Raw genomic sequence first — 12,500 nt, 5'->3', positions numbered from 1 at the left:
CAGCATGGAAAATGGGCATTACATGATGGTGAGGAGGAGGAGGAGCAGGATTATGATGATGATAACGATGATGTTGGTAAGATTTTTAATTGTATTTTTGGATAATTTGTGGTGTGCTAATGAGAATATATATTTTTCCAGTTCTAAAACATTTGGGACCAAAATCCTCCAAGCAAATGTCTTGAATGAAGGTGCAGTAGGATGCAGTGTTCTTAGTTTGATGTTTCACTGTATTGTCTTGTGTGGGGATTCTGACTTATCTAGGAACTGCAGATCCAATTGGGGACATTACAGTACTGACCTCCATCATTTCGAAGTTGGACCCTGCTTTATCCTGGGCTCTTTTCCCCTTCAAGATGTGGATCCGGGTTGCCTCAAAGCTGCAGATGGTTCAGTAACAAGAACTCCTCCACTGGGCTCTGCTCAGTGCCTCTCATTCCTGTGTCTTTGGGTATATCTTGCAGGCTTTTGAGCAGGTCTTTGGAGAAGTGGGTGGCCTTGGTACCTGAGACCAGAGCTAAGTTGAGCATAGAAGAGAGATTTAGGTGAGTGAATGCCTTCCATGTACACCCCAATAGGGAAGCTCTCTATGCCTGGAATATCTTAGAGTCTCTTAGAGCAAAGAATACAATATGCTGTAGTATTAATTTTAGTTGTCACTGTGTCTGAGTTCAAATGCAGCTTAGATCAACTTCACCTTTCATCTGTTTGATCCTGATAAATAAACTGTCATGCAAGGGCTAGGGATCAGCTGGGTGTTAGACCCTCAAAGGTGATGCCTCACTGTATTCATTTCAGCCTTGCATGCTCTGAATTCAAATCCTGCCTTCTCTCACTGGGAAAAAACTGAGATAGTCATGAGAAGTTCTTTAAGAAGTGCTAAAGTATTCCAGCTGATCCCTCTCATTGTTAGCACATCAACTAGTGAGGAAGTGAACAAGGGCACATTTGAATCCTGTGAACTCAACCACAGTTCTTTCCAGGTAGTCTTTAATATTCATTGCAATCAATATCATCATCATTGTCATTCTATGCTGGTCTGGGTTAACTGGATTCACAAGAACTGGCAAGCCAGAGGACTGTGCAGAACCCCCATGTCTGTTTTGGCATGGTTTCTAAGGCTGGATGCCATTCCTAATGCCATCCACCTCAGAGGGTTACTGGGTGATTTTTACATGACACCAGCACTAGTAAGGTCACCAAATGCTCGCAAGACAAAACTGCTTATCTGAGTGAGTGAGTGGTATTGAAGGAAGTGGCTTTATACCAGAAGATGAGAGATTAAAGTATGATAGAGGGATAGGAACAGGTATGTTGCTGTAGGGAGAGTGACATGGTTATTCCAGAGTGAAAGGGAGAGGATGGTGAAGGTATGTCAGGGCATACATGTTACATGTTAGAATCAGTCTGCTAATTCTAACGAATGCAAGGAACTGGCAGACTCGTTAACAGGATGGGCAAAATGCTGAGAGTCATTTCATCTATCTTTCCATCATGTTCTGAGTTCAAATTCTGCTGAGAGTGACTGGACCTTTCATTCTGTCAGTTAAGTACCAGTTAAGTACTGGCATTGATGTAATTGACTTACCTCCCTTGAGATTGCTGGTCTTGGGCTAAAATGGGGAACCAATATGCTAGCACTCACTTAATCATAACATCATTGTTAAATTTATAAAAAGAGAAAACAAAGCAAAAAAGTAACAAAGATAAAATAAAAAGCAAAACAAATGAAGTGAAGGATTAAGAGATCTTACGACAATTTTGTGCGGTGCCTTCATCGGAATTATCTCCACAGTCATTCATGTGATCACAGACCCAACTTTTAGGAATACATAAACCAGTATTGCATCGGAACCGGTGAGCTGGACATGGTTTTGTGACTAGAAATGAAAAGAAGAAAAAAACAAAACAATATAACTCAATTTACTCAATTCATAAAAATTTAATTAAAATTTCACACACAGACATAGGCATAGGAGTGGCTGTGTGGTAAGTAGCTTGCTTACCAACCACATGGTTCTGGGTTCAGTCCAACTGCATGGCACCTTGGGCAAGTGTCTTCTACTATAGCCTCGGGTTGACCAAAGCCTTATGAGTGGATTTGGTAGGCGGAAACTGAAAGAAGCCCATTGTATATATATGTGTGTATATATATATAATGTATATATATATATATATATATATATATATATATATGTATGTATGTATGTGTGTGTATATGTTTGTGTATCTGTGTTTGTCCCCCCCCAACATTGCTTGACAACCGATGCTGGTGTATTTACGTCCCCGTAACTTAGTGGTTCAGCAAAAGAGACCGATAGAATAAGTACTAGGCTTACAAAGAATAAATCCTGGGCTCGATTTGCTCGACTAAAGGCGGTGCTCCAGCATGGTCACAGTCAAATGACTGAAACAAATAAAAGATTAAAAAAGTAAAAGACGTACATTGATAGTCATCACTGACAAATGAGCAACAGGCTTGCAATATGCACCTCGTTTCTTCCTATTGTTTTAGGGGTTTGGGCAGTCATGAGTTGACAGAGACACTATAAAAATAACAGGTTCTCAACCAGTGTCCATTTGACCCTTGGGGTCCCAATAAGATTTTGTTGTCAAAGTTTATGTGCAATAAACTCAGTTATACTTCTACAATACACAAATTATTTTGAACAAGTTTTTAATACAATTCCTAAAAATCAAAATCAAAGTGAAATTCAATGACGGGCATGAGCACCATCCGAGCGTGATCGTTGCCAGAGCGGCTAACTGGCTTCCGTGCCGGTGGCATGTAAGAGACACCATTCGAGTGTGATCATTACCAACATCGCCTTACTAGCACCTGTGCCGTTGGCATGTGTAAAAAGATTTGAGTGAGGTCGTTGTCAGTACCGCCTGACTGGACCCCATGCCGGTGGCACGTAAAAGCAGCCACTACACTCTCGGAGTGGTTGGCGTTAGGAAGGGCATCCAGCTGTAGAAACTCTGCCAGATCAAGATTGGAGCCTGGTGCAGCCATCTGGTTCGCCAGTCCTCAGTCAAACCGTCCAACCCATGCTAGCATGGAGAGCGGACGTTAAACGATGAGGATGAAGATTAAGTTGTAAAATTACAGTTGAAGTTTTTAAACATTGAATATACATACATATAGACAAACATGCATACATACATGCATTCATACATGGTAAAAGAAACCCAGCACACTCGGTTGGTATTAGGTAGGGTATCCAGCCATAGGAACCATGCCACAACAGATAGCTGGAGTCTGGATAGCTCCCTGCTTGTTAGCTCCATATCAAACTGTCCTGTTCAAGTGGGCATGGAGAGTGAACGTTAGATGATATGGATGAATTGCTTTGAGGGTCCATCCAAGCAAAATAAGAATCAGAGGGTCCATAAGTAACAAAAAAGGTTTGTGAAACATTGCCTTATATCCTCTCACTTTTGACTTAGTTGAACATTCAGGATGGGACAACTACAAGATTGGAGCCTGGTGCAGCCATCTGGTTCGCCAGTCCTCAGTCAAACCGTCCAACAGAGAAGGGGGAGAGATAGAGATAGAGATAGAGGGAGGGTGGAGCTGTACAAGCTGGTACCTATTTTGACAGAGTAGACTAAGGCGACTGGTTCAAATATATACAACATACATATTTGGGCACTCAGAAAATATTCTAATTTTCAGACCTATGTTCCAAACTTTTGGCTACAACTGTATATATATTTATATGTGTGCATGTGTGTGTGTATTTGTGTCTCTGTCCCACCTACCATATAACAGCTGGTGTTGGTCTGCTTCAGTTGCCATAATGTAGCAGTTCAACAAAAGATACTGATAAAATAAGTACCTGACTTTAAAAAAGTGCAAGTACTGGGGTTGTTTTGCTTGACTAAAACCTTTCCAGGTGGTGCCCCAGCTTGGCCACATTCCAGTAACTGAAACAAGTAACCATTCACTTGGATTTGATTAAAATAATTATAATTTTGTTGTATCTTGGGAGGGTCATTATGCCAGTAATAAACACATGCACACTGATTCTATTTCACTTCTTTTATTATTGTTGGTCAATTAGTTGATCATCTAAACAATTAACTAATTGATTGTTTGATTAATCATTCAGTTGATCAATCCCTTAGGTTTGCAAAAGCCCTTTTGTTGTCATTCACAGCTTCATCAATGATATGCCCCCTTGACTACAGGTCTGCTTCTGGTCTGTCTGTCTCTTAGTTTCCGGGCTCTATATTTATATTTTTTAATGGATGTGAGTGAGAGTGGATGTAAAATAATGAAAGAAACAGTACGGATAAAACTGCCCTATAAAAACAAATCTGTAGATAAAAATTTTTAAATATAGGTTTCCATCACTTACTACAGGTTGAATTTTCATCAGATCCAGATTCACAATCCTTGTGACCATCACAATGCCAATTATTGGGAAGACACGATCCACCTAAGCACCGGAAATATCCTTCTCGACAACCTTCAGCAGTTGTTACATCTGAGTAATATCAAAATAAAAGTACTGTTAGACACTAATGCATTTTTTTGGCTATTAGTCTTTTGAATTGGTCCACAGACTGCGTATTTTTAATAAGATGCATACAGAGGAGGCGGGGGAAAAGAATTGGAAGTTACCAAACCATTTCTCACTCTCTCTCACTTCCTAAGTAATTTGATAGCTTGTGTTCTGGTATATTGAAGCAGACAGTAAAATAAAGGTGATGGGTGTATATGCATATTTCAGAAGTTATTTCTGTTTCATCAGCACTACATACAACGCATCAACTACCCATGATCACTCTGCTTAAGGACCCAGTAAGTTTAGCAGTGTAATCAGTGGTGGTACGGCCCATGCAAGCTTATAGCCAACAACAGAGCCCATAAAAGTTCCACACGGCGTGGACCACCCTTTCCACCCCTCTATAGCTATGTTAGTGAGTGTAGCACTATTAAATAAACCAATTTTTACAAACTAAATACATTCCTGACAACTGATATTTTAGTATTAATCGCTGCTGTCAAGGTTTTGATGTCCAGTCACAATACACTACGAAGTAGAGGGAAAAGTTTGCAAGGTAAGACACAAGAGTGACTCCTCTTTGTTCCATTCTCTCTCTCAGCAGAGACGTCTTTCTCTTGCAAGCCACTTGGCAATCCGGTTGATGATTCATAAAATGCACTTGTGTTGATGTCACATTAAATGCACCTGTGCTGGTTCCACATAAAATGCACCTGTGTTGGTATGAAATGCACCTGTGCTAGCTCCACATAAAATGCACCAGTGTTGGTGCCACATAAAATGCACCAGTGTTGGTGCCACATAAAATGCACCTGTGCAGATGCCCCATAAAATGCACCTGTGATAATGCCACGTAACATGCACCTCTGTTGGTTCCACATAAAATGCACCTGTGCCGGTTCCACATAAACTGCACTTGTGCTGGTGCCACATAAAATGCACCAGTGCTGGTGCCAAATGTGCTGGTGCCACATAAAATGCACCTGTGATGGTGCTACATAAAAAAGGTATTTGTGCTGGTGCCACATAAAAATCGTCTGTGCTGGTGCCATGTAAAACGCATGCCTGCTGGTGCCATGTAAAACGTGTATGTGCTAGTGATGCCTGAAAAGCACCCAGTGCACTCTGTAAGGTGGTTGTTTGTTAGGAAGCTCATCCAGCTGTGGAAACCATAGTAGAACAGACAAGTGGAGCCTAATGCAGCTCTCTGGCTTACCAGCACTTGTCAAACCATTCAGCTTGTGCTAGCATGGGAAACCAACATTAAATGACCGGTATAAATATGATTATAGATTGAAAGAAGGCAGCATGCTGGCATAATCGTTAGCATGCCGGGCAAGATGCTTAATGACATTTCATTCACATTTATGTTTTGATTTACACCGAGGCCAACTTTACATTAATCCTTTAAGGGTCAATAAAATAAGTCCCAGTTGAGAACTGGGGTCAATGCAATCAACCCATGAAACTGCTGGCCTTGCACTAAAATTTGAAACCAACATTATAGGGTGAAAGAGATTGTTTATTTGTGTGTATTTACTCTGATGCACAAAGGACTTGGATGTATTCTCAGTAGATATATACAAAAGTTATGATCTCTGCATTGCCTCTTTTCTTCAGAAAAGAGAAGAGAGAAACTGAAATCAAACAAAAGACCAACTGAATCAACCACTTTGCTCAGACACAAATATTCACAAAAAATTATACATTTTTACTTACTACATCCAACTTCATCACTTCCATCTTCACAGTTTGCTACACCATCACAGTGACGCATTTTGTGGATACAAATATTTGATGTTGGACATTTCCATTGATATGGAGAACATTTTGCCTCTGGGCAGTTGCGTTCATCACTCCCATCTCGGCAATTTCGTCTTCCATTGCAGAGAAACGATTGAGATAAGCATTTATAACCATCACACTTGAAGAAATATGGAAGACAAGTATGATTAGCTGTAAAGAAATCAAAATATTAAAATGTGTGTATGTGAGTGAGTGAGTGAGTGTGTGTGTATGTGTGTGTGTGTGCATGTTTGTGTGTATGTGCATGTGTGTGTGTGTGTGTGCAGGGGGAGTTGTTTTATAATCTATTGTAAATCAGTATATTACATTATGTGTATTAAATTATATATATCATATATATATATATATATATATTAAATTATATATATATATATATGAAACAAATGTAGCTTTACCTTTATATATCTATCCTGCTAAGTGTGTGTATGAGTGTTTATATATACACACATAAACACACACATACACAGATATGGTTCTAAAACTGTACAAAAAAAAACAAAAAAAACAAAGACGGAGACAGATGAAGGAACAATAACAAGGTGTATTAGATGCTTAGGGAAAATGGAAGAGTCTTTGACGTTTTCTGCCTATGCCTTTCTACAGAAAGGAATGCGGACAGAAAACAAATGGAGGGAGTAAAAGAATGGAGAGAGAAAATGTGTGTGTGTGTATGTGTGTGTGCATTTGTGTGTGTGTATATGTGTGCGTGTGTGTGAACTTTAGGATAGTTAAAATATGCTTGTGATAAATTTCAACTTCTAAAAAGGCAAATTCACTGCTGTCGCAATGAACAAAAATATTCTTTCTTATGATAAAAAGGTGTAAAAGCACCATATCTGTCTAGTGCTGCCCTTTGTCAAATTCCTAGATACTGTGTTTGAAGTTCTTTAGCCATCTTCAATGGGAAATACCGAAAGGAGCCAAACTTTTGACTAAAACACAGTCAACAACCTTGACTGAGTTGCACCTTTAGACTGCCAGGTGAGAAAAAATTACAGCAGTATCATCGCCGAGCAGTGTTTAGGCATAAGCAAAGTTTAGGTGAGATAAAATATATGTTTGTGACATATTTCAACTGCTAAAGGCAAATCTACTGCGCTTACCATTGAGAAAAATTATTTTCTATGGTAAAAAGGTGTGAAAATACCATCTCTGTTCAGTGCTGCCCCCTGTAGAATTCCCAGATGCTGTGTTTGTAGCTCTTTAGCTGTTATCAATGGGAAATACAGAATTTTTAGCTCCAGAGTTGCCTCTCTTTCGTATTTCCGATATTTTGAGGTGGTTGGATAGATGGTAGGTGAAAAGATGGTTCAGAGGAGGGAAAGTGAGTGTTGGCTGGCAGTACATCATGGTGAAGTTACTGTGTATTGGATGGAGGTAGGCGGAAGGATGAAAGTGGCCGAATGCAGTCTCCAATATCAAGGTTTGCTGAAGGGTAAGTGGGCAGAGTGATGAGAATGGTGTGATTAGTACAGTTGGTAGGGAGATGAGAGATTGAGGGCTGTGTGTGTGTTAAAGAGAAGCCGGATGAAAAGGAGGTTCAGTTGTGAGTAGATAGGGAGCAGAAGCAAGGGTGTAAGATGAGGGTTAATAAATGTGAGCTTGGTAGGGTAAACATATGAGGGGGTGCTGGAAAGTTCCTGGCCTTGGGTTAAAGAAAATACAGGAGGATCAGTTTAATTATGGTTTTATCCAACATATTCTCCTCTCAGATTCAAACACTTATTGCAGTAGTCCTTCAGGTTATCTAATCCCTGTAAAAGAACTTGGAAGGTTGAGCCTTAAACCAGGCTTTTCATGATATCTTTAAAGCCAGGAACTTTTCAGCTCCCCCTTGTGAGTGTGTGTGTCTACATATATATATATATATATATATATATATATATATATAGTAGTTGTTTACTGTTAACTTAATATGACAGTCCCATGAAGGGAATCACACCACTGCTATTTAGCCCTAGGAAGCATCAACACTTCCTGTTGGCCTTGACAAATTTTCTGTGTCCTTATGTTTACAAGGGGGAGACAAGCACCTCCACCCAGCTAAGCCTGCAACCAGAGACTAGTTTCTGAGTCTTCCCTCGTCATCAGTCTGCTGTAGCATGGCCTGCTAGTTGGAGATGCTTGTCTAGTCCCTGCAAACATATATGAATTCTAGTGAAATACATTCACTGATTTAAAAAATAGAAATAATACATTTCTAAATATCTCAGAGATAAGCAGTGGTGGTACGATAGAGTAATTGTATACTGTCAACTTAATGTGACAGTCCCATGAAGGGAATCAACCACAGCTGATGACACACAGACGGGGAAAGACTAAGAAACTAGTCTCTGGGTCCAGGCTTAGCTGGGTGGAGGTGCTTGTCTCCCCCTTATAAACATAAGGTCACAGGAAATTTGTCAAGGCCAACAGGAAGCGGTGCTGCTTCCTAGGGCTAAATAGCAGTGGTGTGATTCCCTTTATGGGACTGTCATGTTAAGCTGACAGTATACAACTACTCTATCATACCACTACTGCTTATATCTCTCTGAGATATTTAGAAATGTAATATTTTTATATATATGTATATATATTGATCATTCATTTTTTTACTTTTTGAGATCTAGTTTTATGTTTTATAAAAATATATAATATTTGTTATTTATGTTTTAGCTGATGTCTATCACTGTTTGAGTTGCATAATAGAGGTTTTATTTCTAATTTATATATTGTTATATTTCGGAATGGTCATTTTGCCAGTTTAGCCAATAAAAACACACGCACTATATATTTGGTGTTATTTTGCTTCAGAGTTATTTATTTTTTACTTTAATCTTAATCTTATTTCGGCCAGAGTTCTTTCGTCACACTCCTGTGACCGCATCAGTGGTCCTTTGTTTTCTTCTTTCTTATTTGTGTCTCTCTTTACTAACCGTCAGCCATTTTGTATTTCTATTGCATGTCTTCATTTGCGCATGCTTATATCTCTATGTGCATCTATGTTTATTTAGTGTGTGTGTGTGTGGGGGGGATGCCTGTAATATCTGCATCTTCTGTTTAAAAAATCTTGCACAACAAATATCTAATTTATATATTATATATATATATACACATACACACACACAGACACACAAACACATACATGCATACATACACACATGTGCAAAAGGGTGCTGAGAAGTTCCTGGCTTTGGGTAAATGAAAATACACGAAGATCAGTTAATTATGATTTCAGTCAACATATTCCCCTCTCAGATTCGCACACTTATCACAGTGGTCTTCCAGTTTTTCTAAGACTGCTAGAGGACTCAGAATTTGGGGCCCTCCATCTAGGCATTATGCAATACTGCTAAAGCCTGGAACTTCTCAGTACCACCTCGTATTGCAGCTTTGAAACACCACTCATACATTAGCCCATATATTACCGTGGATGGACAGGTCCACTGTTGCTCTGTGTCACCATCATGATGTTTACTTGCTATCAGGTTGCATTTTGATTTAACATTGTTCATTTGTAGTTGTTGCAAATAAAACATTATTATAAATAAATTTATGTTTCTTTACCACAGAAGGCGCCTTCATCAGATCCATCAGTACAGTCAGTGTAGGAATTGCATTTTCGAGAACGGTGTATACAAAAACCATTATTGCACCGAAATTGAAAACTGCTGCAGTTATATTCTTGGAAAATTATAAAAGAAAAAAGATTAACATGAAACATAGAGTATATATATATAGAGTATGTATATATATAAAGTATGTATATATATATATATATATATATATAGAATATGTATATATATATATATATAATATATATATATATATATATATATATATATATATATATGTATATATATAGAGAGAGAGTATGTATATATATATGTGCTAGCATTAAAGACCCGTCGTTGATGGGTCATAGTGCTAGTGCATGTGTAAAATTTGAATGAAATTGGTTGTGTAGTTCTCAAGTTTTAGGGAGACAGACAGACAGACAGACACACATTCTCAGTTTTATATATATAAAGATAACATGAAACATAGAGTATATATATATATAGGGAGAGTTTACAAAAAAAACAAAAGACGAAGACAGGTGGTGTTGACAACAAACAGATGTATTAGTATAACGCTCAGGAATAGAAAAAGTCTTTTACGTTTCGAGTCTATGCTTTTCTACAGAAAGGGACACAGAAAAAACAAGGAGAGAAAAACATGTGTGTTGTGGCTAACGATCTATCATCGCGACTGACTCGGACAGAAGGGTAAAAAAAAAAAAAAGAAAACAAGGTCTGATCAATAAATATCTAGACTTTTGCCATAGTAATGAAGATAAAGCACGCAGAATGGAGTCGTTGGGCAAAGATTGACCTTGATCTCTGCTCTGCATGCGCAATAAGTTTAAATATTCTAACTCACTTTCTCTGTTTGTAAACTGTACAACTTAGCAAGAAGAATTTGCACGATTGCATCAAATCCTGAAACTTGACAAAAGCGGCTCCGAGAAATTAAAAACACATTACTAGATAGAAAATACCCAGTCAGTTTAATCAAAAAGGGAATAGAATGTGAAAACATGATAAACATCCAAGAATATCGGAAAACAAGAAAAAAACCATGGCATGCTTAAAATTTTATCTTATGTATCAACACACAATCCAAGGAACATGGAAGTGTAGAACATCATCCACCATGAAGGACCTGCGAACGAAAGAGGCACTGGAAACACATAGGATTATTAAAGGAAGAGACAACCATAATCCCTAAAGAAGTTACCCACCAGCGCCAAATTACTCACCAAAAATACAACCCCACTAGTCAAAAAGTCCAACTGCTCTAACTGCGGAACTTGCATCTTTCTCTTAGAGAGCTCAACATACAAATTTAAGTCAGGTCAAACTTTTACCATAAGAAATCACTTCACCTGCACTTCGAAGAACTTAATCTATGTTCTCAAAGGGTGGAGGGTCTGGTAGGGATTACAGAGGTGAATCCAGTTTAACCTTGAGGGACAGAGTAATGATACACTGGAAACAAATCTGGGACCCCATGACTTGGAAAAATCGAGTAAGCAAACACCTAGATCAATGCCCCATAAGCATAAACCCAAAATACCAAATCTTCTCTCTCTATCAATACACCAGAAATACTTCAACCCAATTCCCTTTAAATAAGGAAATCATACTCATTAAAAATTATGAACCACAGCTGAATATCCTTTAGAAAGAGGCAAAAACTTAAAAATGAAAAAGGGGGAAAAGACTCAATTTCTCCACAAAAAAAAAAAAAAACAACCAGGAAACATAGACAATTTAAAAAATTTTAGTAACAATCTTCCGCCCTGGTTTTGAAATGGCAACTCCAAATCACCATAGAATAATACTATACAAACACCAGTTGCTGACGTCACCTAACTCTAGACCAATGAAATTTCACCTCTGATCAAAGCCAAGAGAATTAAGAGAATCAACCAACTGGAATGGCTGATGACCATTCCCCACAGGGAAGTCAACCAGGCAGAATGACAAACTTGACCAAAGACCTCACCTGGAATTTGCATTACCGGTCTGGAACCCCTATCTTGCCCAGGATATCAATCATCTGGAAGCCGTTCAGCGACGTGCAACCAAAAGAATACCCTCCATCAGGCATTTGCCATATCCTGAACGCCTTACTTCCCTGGGCATGGATACATTGAAACTCCGACGTCTGGCAGCTGACTTGGCAGACACCCATAAAATTATCAACCATCATACCAACAATAACACTGAGCACCTTTTTAAACTCCACCCATCTAACACCCGTGGACATATTTACAAAGTCAGAAAACAGCACAGCTCCCATGACTTCAGGAAACATTTTTTCACGCTGAGAGTTGCTGAAGCATGGAACAAACTGCCGGCATCAGTTGTTAGTTGTCGGAGCACTGCATCCTTCAAAACTTCCATGCTTCCTGAGATTCGCCAACACTACACCTGATTTTCTCCCCTCCATACACACACAAGCATGTATCTGACTCATGCATTGTTCGCTTTCCAGACATTTGTACACTACTGCATATACCTTGACAAGTTGTGGTGCACCTGAGCACTGTATACAATAATTTCATTATTATTAAAAGCAAGACGTCATCAGTACTTTAATGAATCCAAAATTGGATCTGCTTGCAGAAAAAATTATAAGTAGACCGGATTGCAA

General features: G+C 38.7%; 1 protein-coding gene across 1 annotated transcript in view; it reads right to left on the bottom strand.

The window, feature by feature from the left end:
- The window catches only part of LOC118761996 (low-density lipoprotein receptor-related protein 2-like), a gene marked incomplete at its 3' end in the record, with an annotated part of 50,522 nt that overhangs the window by 7,203 nt on the left and 30,819 nt on the right, over nt 1-12,500 (bottom strand). Inside the window, exons 15-18 of the mRNA XM_036500192.1 lie at nt 9,867-9,983; nt 6,234-6,470; nt 4,365-4,493; nt 1,755-1,880 (exon numbers count right to left, since the gene is read on the bottom strand). Coding sequence (XP_036356085.1) covers nt 1,755-1,880; nt 4,365-4,493; nt 6,234-6,470; nt 9,867-9,983 — 609 coding nt within the window. The remainder of the gene's footprint in view (nt 1-1,754; nt 1,881-4,364; nt 4,494-6,233; nt 6,471-9,866; nt 9,984-12,500) is intronic.

Source organism: Octopus sinensis, unplaced genomic scaffold (genome assembly GCF_006345805.1).
Source record: "Octopus sinensis unplaced genomic scaffold, ASM634580v1 Contig19045, whole genome shotgun sequence".
Lineage (NCBI taxonomy): Eukaryota > Metazoa > Mollusca > Cephalopoda > Octopoda > Octopodidae > Octopus > Octopus sinensis.
The sequence above is the reverse complement of the archived record's forward strand: the minus strand, read 5'-3'. Positions and strand labels throughout refer to the sequence as shown.